General features: G+C 40.1%; 1 protein-coding gene across 2 annotated transcripts in view; it reads right to left on the bottom strand.

The window, feature by feature from the left end:
- Positions 1–17,238: 17,238 nt before the first annotated feature.
- ARSB (arylsulfatase B) overlaps positions 17,239–21,073 on the bottom strand; it is an 88,512-nt gene continuing 84,677 nt past the window's right edge. For both annotated transcript variants that reach the window (XM_030567408.1, XM_030567409.1), the window contains 2 exons: positions 18,100–18,228; positions 17,239–17,724 (listed from right to left, as the gene is read on the bottom strand). In XM_030567408.1, coding sequence (XP_030423268.1) covers positions 17,459–17,724; positions 18,100–18,228 — 395 coding nt within the window. In that variant the 3' untranslated portion in view covers positions 17,239–17,458. The remainder of the gene's footprint in view (positions 17,725–18,099; positions 18,229–21,073) is intronic.

Here is a 21,073-nt window from a genome sequence, read left to right on the forward strand (position 1 = left end):
GTAGAGGGATGCTAGCAGAGGGCTGAGATGGTCAAAGTGACGGGCTAGGAAAATGATCTCTACAGTAGTAATGTGAATGGATAGGAATGGGGCAAGAGTGCATTGTCAAGACCAGAGAAAACATTGCAGTAATCAAGATACATGGGGATGAGAGACTGGATAGGAGTTTTAGCATGTGGCTGGCTAAGAAAGGCATTAACTGAGGATACATTTATACTTATGGTGGCATGTAGAGTACAGACACTGCACGCACACCTAGCCCGGGTATAAATAGCAGTGTGGATGGTGAGGCATAGCTTAGGCGAGCAGAGTGCCCTATATACCTAAACCCACAGGGTATATATCCTACATGGGTTCTCTATATACCCAAGCATCGCCTCCCTTGTCTGCACTGCTATTTTTGGCAGCTCAGTGTCCTGCTGCCAAAGCCTTTCACTGTGGCATGTAGCTAGAGGTTTAGTGCCTGTACCCTGCACACTGCTGAAAGTATAGACATAGAGATGTGATGCAGAAGGAATCTGCAATCTAGATATAGCCTGGATGTGAGGACTTAGCGAGAGCTCCAATTTGAAGATGATGGTCAGGTTATGAGCCCGAGTGGCAGGCAGGATGGTGGAGCTGCCCACTGTGATCAAAGAAAGACGTGAGAGCAGGCTGATTAAGAGCTCTCTTTTCATCATTTTGAACTTGAACTGGTGGATTGACATTCATAAGGAGATGTCTGAGAGACAGGCCAAGATTTTAATTTGGAGAGAAGGAGACCTGTCTGGCGCACAGAGGTGGATCTGTGAGTCATCAGCATTGAGACAGTAGTTGAATTTGTTGCAGGTGAGATTACCCACAGATAAGGTGTAGAGGGAGAAGAGAAGGGGACTAAGAACTGAGCCCCGTAGAACCCCCATAGACAGGTGGAGGGGGGATGAGGAGGATCCTCTGAAGGACACATGGAAGCAGTGATTACAGAGGTAGGAGGAAAACCAAGAGAGGACAGAATCATGGAAGCAGAGCGAGGACAAGATTTCAAGAAAAAAAAATAAAATGTGGTCCAATGTGTTCAAGGCAGCTCACATAGATTAATAGATTTACAGACCAGAAAGGATCCCTGTGATCATATGGCCTGTACAACAGAGGCCCATATGACTTCCTATTCATGCTCCAAGTCCAGTAGCTGTGGTTGAATTATAGCATGTCTTTTAGAAAAATATCCAATCTTGATTTTAAATTTTTCAGTGATGGAGACTCTACTACAACCCTTTTACTAATTGCCCAATTATTAATTACTCCCAGTTAAAAATGTGCACCTTATTTCTAGTCTGAATTTTTCAGCTTCAACTTCCAGTCATTGGCTCTTGTTATATCTGTATCTGCTAGATTATAAAATTTCTGTTCCTTATTTACATATTTACAGACTGTGATCAAGTCACTTCTGAACCTTCTCTTTGATAAGTTACATACATTGAGCATCTTACCTCTTTCTCTATAAACATTTTTTCCAATCATGTCAAGAAAGACAAGGATGGAGTACTGGTTCTGAGCTTTGTCTTGGAAGAGGTCATTAGGGACTTTGGCAAGAGCACAGTCAGTATAGTGCAAGGAGCAGAAGCCTAACTGGAGAAGCTCTAGGGTGGAATTGGAGTAAAGGACAGCAAGCCAATGGTGTCAGAGTTTCTCTCTTTTCCCATCAGAAGTGATATTAGAAATAATCAGGGGACCTTATCAATATAATTAGGAAAAAACCCACTTTATTGAATTCTCAGTTTTCTATAAATCACTCTACTCAATTCTCCTCACCACACACTCAATTTTTATATAAAATTGTCAGTGTTCTGCAGTTTTAAGCTATTTTTAAAAACTCTGCAGTGCATTAGAACTTTAAACCTAGAGTTTTTCACACCCCTAATGATGTTAAAGCACTGATCAGTGAATAAATGTTAAATATTGAGCTTTACAATTCTTAGAAACAGTACTGGACTATTTCCTTTTACAATTTGTAACACAGCCAATAGGTCTGACAATTACTTTGGACGTAGTCCTAGAAAATTACTCATTCATGATAAAATAAGATAGTAGCTGGAAAACATATTGGGTTTGATTTTTGTAACTGTGCATATGAAATGATGGCAGAATTTTTAGTATTATGTGCAAATTATCTTGCACAAATAGATCATGAAATCATTTGGATGTGTATGTTTTTTCTGAGCTATTCTTATAGATATGCACAAATATTTCAAGACATGAGAAGAGAAATGTGGAACTTAGCCGAATATGTATGTGTGAATTTCAGTCATTCTCTGTCAGATTTCAAATTTAAGCTTTTTAATTATTTTATTCATAGTGGATTTCTCAGTGTGCTTCATATTTGTGCCGCAATCTTAGCAGCCTTAAAAAAGCCTTTTTACATTTTTATCTGTCTCATGTGTTTCTTGTAAGATCTAATCTGTGTTGCTGGAGAAATGCTGTGTGCAGTGATGTGTGTTCCCAAAAGTAGGGCTTTGGAGCTGTGCTCCGGCTCCGCTCCAGCTCCAGGCAAAAACCTGCAGCTCCACTACTCCGGAGCTGCTCCAGCTCCGGGCTCTGCTCCAAAGCCCTGTCCAAAAGTTGCAGGAAGAAATGTTTTGTTTCTTTTTACCATGTTTCTGATGGCAAGTGATGAAGGATTATTTGGCAGTGGGGCACTAGCTGGATCTAAGAACTGTTCATTTGCAGACAGTGTAACATATTTCCTTTTTTAAAGTGTAAAAATTTCAAAAAGAAAGTGTAATATTGTTTTTAGATGCTAGATGGACTCCACTGAGTCACTTTTGCCATTTTAACTTTGTTTTTTTGCATGGGGATAGCTGTTCTCTGTTTTACAGTTTACATATTATAAAACTGTATGGAAGAAATGCAGCTAAACTTTCGCCAAGTTTGTATATTTTGGTTAAATCAGACCTCTTGATATAAACCCAAAACACAGATGATTGCTCCATGTTTAAATCTGAGCCTACTGAGAAATAACTCTTTCTCCAGCTGCACAGACTCTAGCACTGCCACAAAAGCTAGTTCAATATAATCAAGACTCATCAAGAAATTATCCTTTTGGGGACGTGCTCTATAAACCACATAAATTAAACCTGTAGAACCATCATGTATGCAATACTCTGTGTGCTAGAATTACAGATGTAATTTCAAAAATTGTGTCACAATTTGTTTTAGCTAATGAGTACCCTTGCCAGTCTTCAAATATTAATTGGAAAGAAGTCATGATTTATTTAGATGAAATATTCTCTTAAATCAGTGACTATTACTTGAAGTAGCATATGACATGGCTAATCCTCATGTTTTGTACAACTAATTTTACTATGTTTATAGATTCTCTAGAGTAATAATGGAACATGTAGATATCCTAGATGTGTCTGGTGGTACATTACAATATGTCTCTTCCAAGGAATGCAAGATATTCACAGTACACATTGCTATTAGCTGGGGATTATATTTAAATGTGGAGAATCAGATATGAGTAGGAAGAAAAAGACTCTCTTAAAAAGGAAATTATTTTTAAAGTAAGCAAAAATATGTCCTTAAAATTACATACTGTATTTTCCATTTGCTGTCTAGTCACTGACAGCAGTTCTAATTCATCCCAGAACGCTGAGCTTCTGTCAATCTCTAATCACAATCAGTCATTAAGAGTTACCAGGATATGCTCTTGTCTTTGCAAGTGGGCAGAATGGAGAACATTAAAATGCTCTGGAACTCTGAGGCATGAGTTCTGGACTTGGAGAAGAAAAAAAAAATCAAATGAGAAATAGGAGGTAATAGACTCATAGACTCTAGGACTGGAAGGGACCTCGAGAGGTCATCGAGTCCAGTCTCCTGCCCTCATGGCAGGACCAAATACTGTCTAGACCATCCCTAATAGACATTTATCTAACCTACTCTTAAATATCTCCAGAGATGGAGATTCCACAACCTCCCTAGGCAATTTATTCCAGTGTTTAACTACCCTGACAGTTAGGAACTTTTTCCTAATGTCCAACCTAAATCTCCCTTGCTGCAGTTTAAGCCCATTGCTTCTTGTTCTATCATTGGAGGCTAAGGTGAACAAGTTTTCTCCCTCCTCCTGATGACACCCTTTTAGATACCTGAAAACTGCTATCAGGTCCCCTCTCAGTCTTCTCTTTTCCAAACTAAACAAACCCAATTCCTTCAGCCTTCCTTCATAGGTCATGTTCTCAAGACCTTTAATTATTCTTGTTGCTCTTCTCTGGACCCTCTCCAATTTCTCCACATCTTTCTTGAAATGCGGTGCCCAGAACTGGACACAATACTCCAGTTGAGGTCTAACCAGCGCAGAGTAAAGCGGAAGAATGACTTCTCGTGTCTTGTTTACAACACACCTGTTAATGCATCCCAGAATCACGTTTGCTTTTTTTGCAACAGTATCACACTGTTGACTCATATTAAGCTTGTGGTCTACTATGACCCCTAGATCTCTTTCTGCCATACTCCTTCCTAGACAGTCTCTTCCCATTCTGTATGTGTGAAACTGATTGTTCCTTCCTAGGTGGAGCACTTTGCATTTATCTTTATTGAACTTCATCCTGTTTACCTCAGACCATTTCTCCAATTTGTCCAGATCATTTTGAATTTTGACCCTGTCCTCCAAAGCAGTTGCAATCCCTCCCAGTTTGGTATCGTCCGCAAACTTAATAAGCGTACTTTCTATGCCAACATCTAAATCGTTGATGAAGATATTGAACAGAACCGGTCCCAAAACAGACCCCTGCAGAACCCCACTTGTTATAACTTTCCAGCAGGATTGGGAGCCATTAACAACTACTCTCTGAGTACGGTTATCCAGCCAGTTATGCACCCACCTTATAGTAGCCCCATCTAAATTGTACTTTCCTAGTTTATCTATAAGAATATCATGCGAGACTGTATCAAATGCCTTACTAAAGTCTAGGTATATCACATCCACCGCTTCTCCCTTATCCACAAGGCTCGTTATCCTATCAAAGAACGCTATCAGATTAGTTTGACACGATTTGTTCTTTACAAATCCATGCTGGCTATTCCCTATCACCTTACCACCTTCCAAGTGTTTGCAGATGATTTCTTTGATTACCTGCTCCATTATCTTCCCTGGCACAGAAGTTAAACTAACTGGTCTGTAGTTTCCTGGGTTGTTTTTATTTCCCTTTTTATAGATGGGCACTATATTTGCCCCCTTCCAGTCTTCTGGAATCTCTCCCGTCTCCCATGATTTTCCAAAGATAATAGCTAGAGGCTCAGATACCACCTCCTATTAGTTCCTTGAGTATTCTAGGATGCATTTCATCAGGCCCTGATGACTTGCAGGCATCTATCTTTTCTAAGTGATTTTTAACTTGTTCTTTTTTTATTTTATCTTCTAAACCTACCCCCTTCCCATTAGCATTCACTGTTAGGCATTCCTTCAGACTTCTCAGAGAAGTCCGAAACAAAGAAGTCATTAAGCATCTCTGCCATTTCCAAGTCTCCCGTTACTGTTACCCCCTCCTCATTGAGCAGTGGGCCTACCCTGTCCTTAGTCTTCCTCTTGCTTCTAATGTATTGATAAAAAGTCTTCTTGTTTCCCTTTATTCCCATAGCTAGTTTGAATTCATTTTGTGCCTTTGCTTTTCTAATCTTGCCTCTGCATTCCTGTGTTATTTGCCTATATTCATCCTTCGTGACCTGACCTAGTTTCCATTTTTTATATGACGCCTTTTTATTTTGTAGGTCACGCAAGATCTCAAGGGTAAGCCAAGGTGGTCTTTTGCCACATTTTCTATCTTTCCTAACCATTGGAATAATTTGCTTTTGGGCCCTTAATAGCGTCCCTTTGAAAAACTGCCAACTTTCCTCAGTTGTTTTTCCCCTCAGTCTTAATTCCCATGGGACCTTACCTATCAGCTCTCTGAGCTTACCAAAATCCGCCTTCCTGAAATCCATTGTCTCTATTTTGCTGTACTCCCTTCTACCCTTCCTTAGAATTGCAAATTCTATGATTTCATGATCACTTTCACCCAAGCTTCCTTCTACTTTCAAATTCTCAACAAGTTCCTCCCTATTTGTTAAAATCAAGTCTAGAACAGCTTCCCCCCTAGTAGCTTTTTCAACTTTCTGAAACAAAAAGTTGTCTGCAATGCAGTCCAGGAACTTATTGGATAGTCTGTGCCCCGCGGTGTTATTTTCCCAACATATATCTGGATAGTTGAAGTCCCCCATCACCACCAAAACTTGGGCTTTGGATGATTTTGTTGTTTGAAAAAAGCCTCATCCACCTCTTCCACCTGATTAGGTGGCCTGTAGTAGACTCCCAGCACAACATCACCTGTGTTTTTTACCCCTTTTAGCCTAACCCAGAGACTCTCCACACTTCCGTCTCCTATGTCCATCTCCACCTCAGTCCAAGTGTGTACATTTTTAATATATAAGGCAACACCTCCTCCCTTTTTCCCGTCTATCCTTCCTGAGCAAACTATACCCATCCACACCAACATTCCAGTCGTGTGTATTATCCCACCAAGTTTCAGTAATGCCAATAATGTCATAGTTGTATTTATTTATTAGCACTTCCAGTTCTTCCTGCTTATTACCCATACTTCTTGCATTTGTATATAGGCATCTAAGATACTGGTTTGATCTTGCCTCCCAGCTTCGCCCTGACCCTCCTTCCTCTCTGCCATTATAGCCCGTGCTCCCTCCTGTTTCCAACCCATCTCCCAGGTCTTGTATGTATGGTATATAAATATGCCAAAAACTTTTTAAATTGCAAAGGTACATTGCACAGTGTATCATCCAATACTAAAGGCAGTAGGACTGGACATTAGAAACATGTTTGCAAGAAGCATAAAGTGAAGAAATTTGGAAAACTAGGAAAATTACAGGCTTGTCTGTTTTACATTAGCTTGAGGAAGAACAAAAAAATTCAGAAGTTGTTTTGAGAGCTCACACAGGAGATCTTTGCCCCGCCTCCCTCTCCCAAGAACTTGTGTTAGAGCACCCATGTTGTTGTAACACTTGGAAACTATCACAGAAAATTATTGGAATTATTTTTGGATAATATTGCTAAAGCCAAAGAGACATAGTGTAACTATATTTTCATTTCACATTTTTAATTTAATTTGTAATTGTATTGATTTGATATTCCAAGGTTCTTGCTTGATAATACTGTACAATATAAAAGACAAAATTCTCTGACATACTTCTGAAAAACTTCTTTCCTCAGACAACTTCTGAGGATTCAGCTTACTATAAATACAAGCTATTATTAGCCTGAATTCTCTTGAGTGCTTTGATTTAAAAAAACATAGGTTCGTTTTCTGTGCCCAAAAGTTCAAGTAGTATGCTGAACAGAAAGGTAAGTAATATGGGCACTAGGACCCTGTTCGGATATCTGTTGTGGCCCCTTAGTATAAAAATATAACATCTAAATAATAATATGACAGGTTTGGCCCTTCTACACACAGAGGAGACTGGGCCCTGTTAAAGTTATTTTTTTCTGTTTGCTCACTCACCTTGTCTCAGAAAGAAAACAGCAGATATGTAGGATGCTAGGTTCCTGATTTTGGACAGATACAGGTAGTAAAGGGAGACAGAGATTCAGAAACATGACAGATGTGAATGGTAAAGTTTATGAATAGCTGTGATCTCGTTCACACAAAAATGCTTTTACAATAAAATTGCACAGTACTTGGAAGTTCTAATGTATAACAATCCAAATGAAAGAGTTCAGTTAAGACAACCCGCATAACAATAAGGAAATGGAATATGTGAGGTCACATGGCTGTAACTGAGGGAAGAATTTGATCCAATTTCTTTGTATACTTGACTTTGCTCTCAGAATGTTTGTATTGATCAAATATAGGTTGCCTCAATTATCCACGGCTGTATTTCAGATTCAAACTTATTGTTTATGACTCTCTCTCTGTGGTATTTAGTTTTACCTTAAACAAATAATTCAGGACTTCCTCTTGCCTTTTCCTTTTAGTTTTTCTGATTATGATTTTTCTAAAGTTACTCATAACTTGCTTTATGTTAAGGGCATTCTAAAAAACACTAAAACAATAAAGACCCCAGAGATATTGAATAACGTCTACATGAATGATCTTTAGGGATAAAGGTCAGCAATGAAAGTTACCATAACACCCTCTGGACACAAATAATACATTATGTCAACTCAGCTGAAGTTGATGATATCATCACATCTGAGCTTTTGAGCCATGCAATTACAGGGGGAGGATTCCCACAGACCTGCCACATTCCTCAAGGGGATTAGCACTTGTCTGATTGCAACACACACTAAAGACACTGTTAAAATATCAGTGCATCAATCAAGAGGAATTTGAGGCTTTGAAGTTTTTGGTTTTTTTTTAAGAGACACTGTGGGAAAAAAATGATTACAGTTATTAATTTAAGTGCAGTAATGCTTGTTTGGTTTGGTGATGCACAGTTTGATGACTTGTGTTTTATTCTCACAAATGATCAGTCATAACAAGTAGGCTTGGAAAGGTTTTTAAAAAAATTTCAAAAAACAATATTGATGATTATTTCAAAGTATTTCAGTTTTACCTGAATTTTTTGCACTAGCAGAAAACTAATCAAAACACAAAACAAAATCAAAATCATCTTACATGAGTCATCATGATAGCAGATATTAGTTTGAGGTATACAGGAGATCATGATGTCAGTGATTATTTGCTAGAGACCAGAGCTAGAGAAAAGTGACTGTTACATCCCTCCTGATCACACAGGGCCAGATTCTCAGCTCGTGTAAATAAGCATTGCTCCGTTGGCTCCAATGAAACTACACTAGTTCACACCAACTGGCCCATTCTGTGACTGTGAAGCATTCGTAAAAGCTTGGAACAATATTGTAAGGCTGTTTTTAGGACTCAAATCCTGCGCCTCCACTCAAAACAGTGAGAGCTCAGCAGCTACAGAGCAGCTCTGTGTACTGAGGGAGATGGACATAGACAAGCTATGTTGTGCAGGATACAGAATCTGGCCCAAGGCACATGCGGCTTTTCAGTTTTCACCCTCTGTATTATATTACAGTAGAATATAAAAAGGACCTAATTGCATTAAAATTTCCAATTGCTACAGCATATAAAAATTCTGCACTGCCTTCAATCTTTTGTTTTACCTCTCCATTGAAAGGAGGAGCTTGCAGTAACATTTATGTCAGATTACAAAGCAGTATACCTACTGCTAGCCAGAGAAAACTGTTTCCTCGTTCAGACTCTAAGGGCTGAGGGACAAAACAAGAGTCATCTTTATGTCCTCTGGAAGCTGATTTCGAGCAATATCACCATATTAAATATGGGCAAGATTTAGAGTTATAGAAATCTTACAAATCAGTCTACAAAGGACTATTTATGTCCTTGCCATAAGAAAATGCAGTGCTGAAAATGTCTTTTACCTTCTAGGGTTTGCAGTTATTGTCATTTGACCCTTATGAAAAACTTCTTTCATTTTCAGATTTTGAAAGAGGGGAATGGGAATTTAAGTTATGATACTTTCAAGATAGCAATTGTATGAATAAATGCATGTGTCTGATATCTTTATCTAATGGGGGAAGATTATCCAGAGACAGCTCTAGATAATATTAATTTTAAACTACACACAGAGAAAGTCAACACTGGAAAATACAATAAAATAAGAACAGAACATGTGTAGCACTCAGCTAAAATAGAATCAGACCCTCAACTGCTAAAACAAGTGTCTTTTCTTCCTGCATTGACCCTAGAACGATAATATTTAGCACTTTACTTCTTCGGTGTGATTTATAAGCACTAAGACCCTGTCTGCACTAGAAATACAGCTATGTCAGGAAACTTGGTTCAAAGTAGTTTTCCCTAAACCAATAGGATTCCAGTTTATACTGTAGACTAGATCTTAATTTAGTTCTGTAATTAGGCTAAAGCCTTGGCCAGTATACACCACAAACTGGAACCATAGATGAAATCAGATTAGGGGATAACTGTCTTGAACTAGGTTTCCTGACATGATGGTATTTGTAGCATAGACATGGTTTCGTGCTTGTATTTGTCACAATATCCTTGTGACATATATGTTAAGTAATTACCATTTTATTTTATAAAGACATAGAATTTACTTACTTGACTAGTTCCAGAACCAGGCTTAGAATTTAGTAGCTCTTGATTTCAACTCGTGTGATCCACCCACTAAAAGTCCATTAGCACCCTAGCATATTTATTGTTTTGAGACTAGAGTCATATACTACAGCTACCTCAGGTCTGGCTATCATTTAGAAGAAAATCTAAGGTACTGAATCCACCAATTATCCTGAATACATTTGCTTTTCTTCTTATGCACATCAGCAGTGCATTTATCTGAAGCACGAGGATAAAACTAACTTTACCTTTATAAATGGAGTATTTGTTTGGCTATGGTGAGACACAAATCATGTTAAATCACATTAATTAAAAAGATGGATGGTAGTTGCCATTTAAAAAAAACACAACTTTTTGCTCAGTTACAATATGTTTTAATGGTATCTAGTGTAGTTCTCTAGGATGTGAAAAGAATGATTGCTATACAGTCATTATAACAGGATCTCAGTTTAATCAGTATCATCACTGCTAATGGAGACAAAAATGGATGTTTATGTGATTAATGTGTTGCTAATGCACATGGTAATCATTTGGAGTTAGAGACATTCTCAAAATATGAAATTTGGAACACATTCTGAACTTTCAGAAAGTAGTGGTTGGGGTGTTTCGATTTTGGGTTGGGTTCATCTTGTTTTATAAGCCTCAAGACACATCTTCAAAAATATTTGTGGATTATTAAATATACTTTCTTCATAACAGGGTATTCAATCACTGTTGCTCTTTAAATAAAAACAGTGACCCTGCTAGGTCACTTCCAATATTAGGAATGGTGCAATTTATTGCAGCTTTATTTATTATTATAAATACAATAAATATTTGGAAGGAAAAACTTCCCTGTCATAAGAAAATGTAAACTCTAAAAAATTCTCCATAAACAGCATCAAAAGTGCAGTAAGAGATCAATGCCCATGTGTTTTAGACAGAGGAAATGTAGAAAAGATCTCTTCTTTAACAAGAAATTATATATCAGAGAAATTTCTGAGACACTGTACACCTGGTTGTCACTAAGAGACACAATCTCTCAACCAACCATTCAATCCTGTAAATGTTCCTTCAGGGGGCACTAGTTTCTACTGCACATATAAAAGAAAAAATAAAATTGTCCATATCTTACCATTCAGTTTCCTCCAATCTCATTCAAAGAATATCCAGTTGGGATGTTTTTAATTAAATTTGCTTTGACATTATATAAATTTCAGTATTTTACTCAGCCAAAGGTTGTGTCTTTTCAACTGGCTTATATGTTCCCAGCAATTATTTCCCTCTCCCTCAGTTCCTCTGTTACCCTGACTCCCTCAAACCTTGTATTTCCTCAGAAGCTTCTGAGGAAATACATTTCTGTATTGTAGCTTAAATGGATTATTTTTCAAAGGACTGTAGTAATATGCCTAGTAAGGAATCTATTTGTCAGAAAACATTTCCTGAATCTTTTTAGTCTGTATTGTTAGAGACATACTTGCTGGCAGGCATTTTGAAATAAATTACCAAAATAATTGAAACTGGCATAATTATATTGTTATTTTGACAAAATATGCATAATTTTAAAATATTGTTCACTGATTTTTTAATTTTTTGGCACAGAATTCCCCCAGTAGTAAGAGGTGCATATTGTATTTGGAGTGAATGCTTCACTTTTTGAAAGACAATCATTTCAATGAGACATTAACTCAGTTCTCTAATGCTCATTTTCAAGTGGCATTCCAGGAAGAAATTAAAATCCCATGATACTTTTTGGTCTCCTAGCCAAAGTTTCTTCTCTCATTAAAATAGGATCTGTGCCCAAGACTGTAGGTGAGTTACCACTACACTTGGTTAGTTTGTTTGCGCAGTCACTGAATGCTAACTCATTGCTTTACACAGCACTTCACGAAACCTTGAGAATGAAAAGCACTAAAACAAAACACAATTCTGTATTTTTACCACTGTCCGGGATGCCAGAATTTGTCAGCACAGAACTGTGGCTTTGCTGCAGTAGCATGTTATGGATTTGAAGACAGGGCCATATGAGCACTGTGTTCCTTAGAACCAAATCCAGTGATTCTTTTTGACTGTACTGCTTCTAAGTATAGCTCTGAAGACAAAATATAGCAGCTTTTGTTGCCATTGAGTTCAGCCAAAACAAAAGGACCAGCAATTGGGAGTTGGTTTGTTGATTACCGCAGATGTTCAGTTTTTAGAACACTGGCAGCAGGGAAGACCAGCACAATGACAACAATGCATCATCTTCTTGGCTTCAGCTCACCACAGTATGTAATTATCACAGACGCTGTTACTGTACTAGTCTATGATTGGATAACTGAATCGTTTTGATTATCCTATGCCAAAATCTTTTTTGCTGTGCTCTGTAGCAGTGCTGTGTAGCAGTGCTGATCTGTCTGCATGATCTCAGATATGCATTGTGTAACAGTGCAAGATTACACCTAGAAGCACCAAACAGAGGGGATGCAATGTATTTTGGGGGCCCAATTTCCTCTCTAAACTATATAAGCAATGTCTCCAAATATAACTTTGAACATATGACATCCAAATCTGTATCTCTTCTTATAAATTCCATTGAATGTTTGCAGCATTCCATATGAACTGTTTGCAATAAATTGATAGAGCGGTAATTTTGATATATACAGTCAGTTTGAAAACTGTTTGCAAAAAAACAGACTCATCAGCACTTCCCAAACGATGCCACTTGCTTTTCTTTCCGTAAAACTCTTTCAGTTCACAAGGCAGTACGTTTCCATTACAGACTATATCTCATTTGAAGATAGATATCCACACAGTCCTATACAGTTTGTCTGTGTGCCATATAGTGTTATTTTCATGTAGGTCTTTTTTGTTGTTGTTTTGCCTTAGGAGCCCAGCTCCTTCCAAGTCTCTCTGGTCTGTGAGAAGGATGCTGTTCATATACATGCACATCTATTTCCCAAGTGACCTTGCCAGTATCCAGGACTACAAACATGGCTGCCATGACTGCCTAAATGACCTACATATCCTACTTTGCAGCTCTCCCAGATTCCTTTCCTGAGATCACTTCCTCCCCTTTAGTGAAAATGCTCCGCCCTTTCCTGTCCTGGGAATAGTACCCTGCAGGTACTCTTAAAGACAAGCCCGGAATGGGGTTGTACTGGTGCAGCAGGATTCTCTTCATAAACCTCAATGGCTGGTAGGTCCCCCAATAAAAGACAGAGTGGGAGAGTTTTGAGGAGAGTAACGAGTGGGAGTATCCATGGTAGCATGACTTCTATGGAGCTGTACTACCAAGAAGCAAGATAGGGAGCAGAGACTCCCAGGGGCATAATTGAGGCAACAAGGATTGCTGGTGGATGTCCAAATCTATGCAGATCTTGATGGCTAAAATCCTAGCGTTTTCTGAAACAAGATTTTGAGAAGTAAACAAAAGGCTTCTTTCCAGCACTATTTAAAGAATTCCTAGAAAAGTCCATTACAAAAAAATCACAGAATTTCTTCTACTCTAAGCAGGTTGTTCCCAGAGTATCCTGTGACCATTGACTCAAGAATAGGATCCAGATCTCCCGAGTTCTTTTCCTTGTCCTGGGCCTTGCCCATACTTCATTTTGTATCCTTTAAAGTAAGTAGTAATGCATAATCGTGGGTAGCCAGCATAACCACACTTCCTGAAGTGCAATTGCTTTTCTAAAATGTTATAATTATTTTTAGTGTGTCAAAAAAAGCACCTTTCAATTTTGAAACATTTATAGAGTTTTGTTGGATCAAGCAAGGATTGGAAGGCGATGAAATGAAGTTTTATTCTGAAGGCTCACGATGCTTGTATTTTTGATTGTTACTCAAGAAACCACAACATGCAGAAAGGAGTCTGCCCTTCAAGAAATGAAACAGCTCAATGGAGAGTTTAAAATTCTTTTCCTTTGCTGCTGCCAGCTTGAATATGACAGCCAGCTTTCTCCCTCCCTCCCCCCAAATTCAGGTCAACTTGAAGGCTTTAAGAGGAATCAACCTAAAGAAAAAATAGTGCAGGATATTTTTATCTGAAACAACAGCTGAATAAATGATGAATTTTAAGATTTTAAAATACAATAGAAATTTTAGCTGGGAAACGGTGAAGACAATAAGTGAAGCCTCAATCTACGGAAGGCTGAGTGACTGACAGTTGCTTACCACGTTCTTTCTGGTAGGTGGAGTCATATCAGCATGATATAATGGTGTAGATTGTGGGATAGGGAGGGAAGGAGAACAAACATGCAACAATTATATTTAATTCTGCAATTGAGGCTATACATTCTTTAATCCTTTTAAACTAGGGGCTAGATAGCATAACTGATAAGAAAGGTCAAACAAGTTAGTTTTTTTCCCCATTAATTTGTCATCTTTTTTCATAGTAACTTGAGTGTGAATGGCAGCCCTGCAGTCAGCTCAAAAGCTGTCAGGATGACATCTGTACATGTCAAAAGTGTCTGTTGTCTGAGAGCTGAAAGTAGTGGGGTTTTTAGTCTTACACGCTTTTGTAGTCCAAGTTCTTTGAAAAAAAAACTTAAAAGTGATAATAGTGAAAATACCTTAGATCAGGGGTCAGCAACCTTTCAGAAGTGCTGTGCCGAGTCTTCATTTATTCACTCTAATTTAAGGTTTCACATGCCGATAATACATTTTAACGTTTTTAGAAGATCTCTTTCTATAAGTCTATATTATATAACTAAACTATTGTTGTACATACAGTAAACAAAGTTTTCAAAATGTTTAAGAAGTTTCATTTAAAATTAAATTAAAATGCTGATCTTACACCGCCAGCTTGCTCAGCTCGCTGCTAGCCTGGGGTTCTGTTCACCTAGGCTGGCAGTGGGCTGAGCAGGGCCTGCAGCCAGGACACCGGCAGGCAAGGGGCCAGCAGCCGGGACCCCAGACGTGGGGGTGGGAGGTTCAGGGGTCAGGGCAGAAGGCGGGGGGGGGGTTTTCAGGGGTCAGGACAGATGGCTGGGGGGGTGTGGGGGTACAGGGCAGAATGCTGTGGGCGGGGGTTCAAGGGTCAGGGCAGAGGTCTGGGGCTGTGTGGGGAGGTGTAGGGCAGAGGGCTGGGTGTGTGAGGGGGTGCAAGGCAGAAGGCTGGGTGTGGGGGATGGGTTCAGGGGTCAGGGCAGAGGGCTGGGGAGTGTGGAGGTGCATGCAGGGCAGGCTAGGTGTGTGGGGGCATTCAAGGGTCAGGGCAGAGGCTGGGTGTGTGGGGGGGTGCAGGGCAGAAGGCTGAGTGTGTGTGAGGGGGTTCAGGGGTCAGGGCAGAGGGCTGGGGTGCTCCGAGCCCCCTGCCCTGAGTGGCTCATGGCAGGAGGCTGGAAGGGATATGCCCTGTTCCACCCCCTTCCCCAAGGCCCCATCCCTACCTCTTCTCTGCCTCCTCCATGGAGCAGCGAGCACACTGCCACTCTTCCCCCTCCCCCTTGCAAGGGCCATCAGCTGATCAGCGCAGGGAAGGAGAGGAGGAGGGGCAGGAAAGCAGCACGCTGGGGGAAGAATCGGGGGAGGGAGGAAGCTTGGCTACTGCAGGACCAAGCTTCTTCCTTCCGCCCCCCACGGGGAGAGCGGGGGGGGGGCTGAGTGGGGCTGGGGGCCGGGACTGCGGCAGGCAGCAGTATGCCACTCAAAATCGGCTTGCGTGCCGTGTCTGGCACACGTGCCATAGGTTGCCGACCCCTGCCTTAAGATTCTTTTGCTTGTTTTCTGTTAATGAGGCGTTATGATCTCCAGAAGGATAAACTGACCAATGAGCCCTGACTGAAATGTGGAAATAAGAGCCAAATAGGTGGAACCTTTGCTAGCCAATCAGAGGCTTCCTTTAATAAGTATTTTATTTCTTTCCCCAGATGTATAATTAATGAATTATAACAAATGGAAATAATATCTCTAAAAACTAGAGAAATAAGGTGAGTGAGGTAATGTCTTTTATTGGGCCAACTGCTGTTTATGAAGAGAAGCTTTTGAGCTTACACAGAACTCAAAAGCTTGTCTCTTTCACCAACAGAAGTTGGTCCAGTAAAATATACTGCCTCACCCACCTTGTCTTTCTAATATCTTGGGACCAACACAGCTAAAAAATAAAATATATGGGGTACAGCAATACTTTTCCTCTCCTCTCTTAATTCTTTTAGATACTCAGACTACTAAAGAAACATCATTCATCTCAACAAAAAAACGTAGAACCTAAAAATTAAAACTCTAATGGAAAATTAAAAGTGGTCTCTAAAAAACCAGTTTGAAACATTACATCAGTACAAAACAGATAACTGGCAATGCCCTTAGAGAAGGGATATGCAGTAGAAAAGGTTTTCCAGAGATATTAGCAGAAGATGGGAATCTCCTGCACAAGAATTCAAAACTGCATTGTGAAGCACAAGAAAGAAGAAATGAACTGGAAAAGGCACTGCAAAATGAAGGGATGTCCGAAAGCTGACTATTAGATGAAGGCAGTCTCTGCTGTGATAACAAAGGCACAAAAGCCCTAAAGATTTGGTACTTACAGCCAAGGTGGAAATAAAATCAAACCAATGCTCTAACCATATGTCAACAGTGGACAAGTGTACAGTTAGATTTTTTGTTGCCCAGTGGGAGGAGGCTTGTGCTCAGAGATTTCTGAATCCATCCATTACTGGACAGGTATCAGAGGGGTAGCAGTGTTAGTCTGGATCTGTAAAAAGCAACAAAGAGTCCTGTGGCACCTTAAAGACTAACAGATGTATTGGAGCACAAGCTTTCGTGGGTGAATATGTCATGCATGTGACAAAGTGGGTATCTGCCCATGAAAGCTTATGCTCCAATACATCTGTTAGTCTTTAAGGCGCCACAGGACACTTTGTTGCTCATTACTGGACAGATTTGTATGGTAAAGCTGAGAAAATGTAATGACAGCCAAACTCAGAAACTGTTCTCTTTCTTCTATTTTTTTTTAAACCTGTGTGTCAGCCTCCTATAAGATTTGGCCACTGGCAAGCATGAAGTCAAACATGTGACTTTAAATATGAAAGAACTGGATAGCCTTGCCTCTGTGACTCATTAAAGCTTTCCAAGTGAAGTAATATTTCCCAGCTGGCTAGCAGCTTTAACCCTCCATTTTAGAGACATAGCACTGACAAAACATCAAAATGACAGATTTATGATTTTAACAGTGTTTCTAGTACAATCAGGGGGTTAAATTAGATCTTCAATACTGCCTAAGAAGCAGCAGAATTGAATAACCCAAGGGATGAAATCACAGTTAAAAGAGTAAAAGAAATGAGGTCAAAATATGTGACTAGGACCCTCAGTCTGCACTTTCCACACAGTTGTATTTTTCAGGCTGCAAATGTAGTATTCTACATCCAAGGCCCCCAGGCTCCAGTTGCTGCTGGGTCACAACGGGGGTCTTCGTCAGGGTAGAACACAGGCACAGAGTGTTTATAGTAGTACTGCAGCCGAGAGAGCAGTTTTTTCACAACACCAGGATATTTTTCAGACAAGTCGTTTCTCTCCTCAGCATCTTTAACAACATCAAAAAGCCAAAGTTTTTTTGTTGGTGGGTCAGATGATAGAATCTTTGACTCACTGAACAAAGGTGGTGGTGGGAACCAGTGGCTGCAGCCTACAGAAACAGGAGCAGATAAGGGATTAGATCTCAGACACACAGGGAAGAGTAGCCTCATACTCGGGATTCGGTGTTTAATATGACTTGTTTAATTTCAAAGAAATTAAACTGGAGTTGCCTCCAGGAATCTGGTTTTCCCACTGCAATGTAAGCACATAAACACAGATTCAAAAACCATGACTTCAAGGAATATATTGTAAATATTTGCCTACTTTTAGATGAGGCTCCGCCCTCCTGGTTTTTACATTACATAGTAAATCATGAAAGTTGAGAAAGAGAGTAAATTATGGAAATGCAAAGTTTATTATGTATGAAATGGCATGAACTGGCAGTGGAGGTAAACCTCTAGGGAAAAAATAATCATTTTATTACCTGGATACCCAGTTAGTAGTTTCCATTTTCCATGTCGAATTGCAGCATGTATGGATACATTGAACATTGAATCGTCCCATGGAAAAGAATTATCCTGCGGTGAAGATGTCCTGTTGTCAATACCAGGACCTTAATGGAACAATAAGATAGATTTAAATATATTTCGTAGTTAAAGATTTTTTTAAAAATTTTGTTAGGAAACAAACCAATATAGTGTAATCTTGGAATACAAACACCTATTCTGCAAGACACTTATTCCATACAAGTACAAGTGGCTACACTACAATATAGAACAGAAACTAAAAAAAAAAAGGGTTCAGTTAAGATTACCATTTCTAACATTCGTGATATTTATTTATATACTTGTTCTAACATAAATGTCTAATATTTCAATTCTCAGATCTTCAACTATACCCACAAAAACTGTGCATGCCCACGTAAATTGTTTGTGCAAACAACATATTTATATGTACATACAGATAGCTGCATGTGCAAATATCAGTTTGAATGCAAATACAGTATTTGCATCTGCAATGGCCTGTTCATGTGCATTTTTGCAGTTGAGAACCCAAATTTTAAAAGTTTGATGCTATGTATCAGCCTGTGTTTGTTTTCCACCATCTACCGTTACAAGGGAATTCTCGTGATAAGATCAGAAACAATGACACAAAGAGATGTCAAGATAACCCAGTTTGATGCTGTGGCATCTTTCACGAGGTAGTTTTATTATGAGTTGGAAACTATCAAATTAGGGAGCCACAGGGACTCGTGTGATTGTTTCTGCATCTACAGCTCAAAACGGAATCAGCGGGATGTGAGTTACAGCTGGTACAACTGTTATGGCAGACTGGATGCTGAGAGTAATACTGGCGATTAAGCAGAGAACAAATCCCGCATATCACAAGGCAATATAAAATACATTTTATTTTAAAAAATGATATATGCACTCTTAAATGATTTTATATCTATCAGTAGATCTACTGATACAATAACTCCCAACTTAACATCATCTCGCTTAACGTTGTTTTGATTTTACGTTCCATTACAGAACACGTTGTTTAAAGTTGTGCAATGCTCCGCTTAGAATGTTGTTTGGCTGCCTGCTTTGTCCACGGCTGGCAGCCCACCATTAGCTCCCCTACCCCCTGCACCCCAGCGCCTCCCACCCACTGGCGGACCCCACGGTTCAACGTCTTCCCCCAACTCCCCCCGCCTCCTGCCCGTGACAATCAGCTGGTTTGCAGCATTCAGGAGGTTGTGGAGAGCAGGGAGGGGCGAGGACGCAGCACGCAGGCTCCCGCTCCCTCCCCTGCCTACTGAACGCCGCAAACCAGCTGATTGCCGTGGGCAGGAGAGGGAGGTGGTAGGCTGCGCGCCACATCCTCGCTTCTCCCTCAGCCTCCTGAATGCCGCAAGACAGCTGATTGCCACAGGCAGGAGGTGGGGGGAGCAGGGGGAAGGTGCTGATCTGCAGGGTCCGTGGGCAGGTGGGAGCTGCGGGAGAATAGAGGAGCTGATGGGGGGCTGCCAGCCTGTTTAATACCTGTATTAAATTGCTTGTTTAAAATTGTTTAGAATGTATATAATGCCTTTCATCTGGCAAAAAAAAGTTTCCCTGGAACCTAAGCCCCCCTATTTACATTAATTCTTATGGGAAAATCAGATTTGCTTAACATGGTTTCGCTTAAAGTCGCATTTTTCAGGAACATAACTACAACATTAAGTGAGGAGTGACTGTATATAGATATAGGTACAAAATCAATTAAGAGCACATATACCTTTTGTAAAATAAAATTTTTGCTCAAACACAAAGTTCCATTAAATGCAGAGGTGAAAGTAAGCTGGTACGGTACGGTATGGCATACTGGCAAGAGCTGGTACACAGCTGACTGTACCGGCAGGGGGCAGCTTCCCCAGGTCAGCAAATTAAAAGGGCCCTGGGCTCTGGGCAGCAGCAGCCTGTGCCCCAGGCCCTTTAAATCAGTGCCAGAGCCCCGCTGATGGAGCCCCAGGGTCACACCAGCAGCCAGGAGTCCTGGGGCTCCAGCGACGATTTAAAGAGTCCGAGGCTCCTGGCAGTGGCTGGAGCCCTGGACCTTTAAATTGCCACCAGAGTCTCAGGGTAACAGATTCGGCTGAGAGCCCTGGGGCTCCGGCAGTGATTTAAAGGGCCCATGGCTCCCAGATACCACAGCCTATTAAAAGGGCCTGGGGATTTAAAGTCCCCACCTCTTCCAGTTGAGGCCCCACCCCCTTCCAATTGAGGCCCCGTCCCCTGCTCAAGTCCAAATGAGCTTTCAAATAGTGCAAGTTTTTGACTCTTTTAGCAAACACATCCACAAAGTATGAACTTGTATATAACTTGTTTGAAATATTTTGAATAATTTATACACACAGAGAATTGTCAGTCATAATCTACCTACTATAAGACTCTTACTTGTGCCAAGAACTTTACTGTCTGTTGCTCAATCAGTATGTTGTTTCACAAATAGTACAGGTCAACTCTCTTCAGTAGCAGCTACAGAGAGAACTGTATTCATACAAGAACAGCATTCACTATGTGACAGATCTGTCTGTGGTGTATTTATCAGATGCTAAGCTCTACAGTATCTAAGCACCAGATGCAATATTAAGATAAGCATAAATATTATCTGATATGGTCTCTATCCTTGCCATCCGATAGTTTGTCCCCTTACACTTGGATCTTTCTCCCTGTATTAGTCTTTCTTTCTCCTTCTCTCCCACTCCACTATATTCTCTGCCCCCTCCAACATAATTCTTCAATTTCTGTTATTGCAGGTGAGTTCTGCTCAAAAAAGTTTTGCACGGATCTTTGAAAATAGTCCAATTAGACCTTATTCTGATGTCTTCTGATACAGTATTCCATAGACTAGGATTGGACCAGCATTGAAAATGCCCTGCCTCCAGCTCCCTAGTCTTTCAACAGAGGCATTTCTGGTTGCTGCGTGGTCAG

This window comes from Gopherus evgoodei, chromosome 6, assembly GCF_007399415.2.
Source record: "Gopherus evgoodei ecotype Sinaloan lineage chromosome 6, rGopEvg1_v1.p, whole genome shotgun sequence".
NCBI classification, from domain to species: domain Eukaryota; kingdom Metazoa; phylum Chordata; order Testudines; family Testudinidae; genus Gopherus; species Gopherus evgoodei.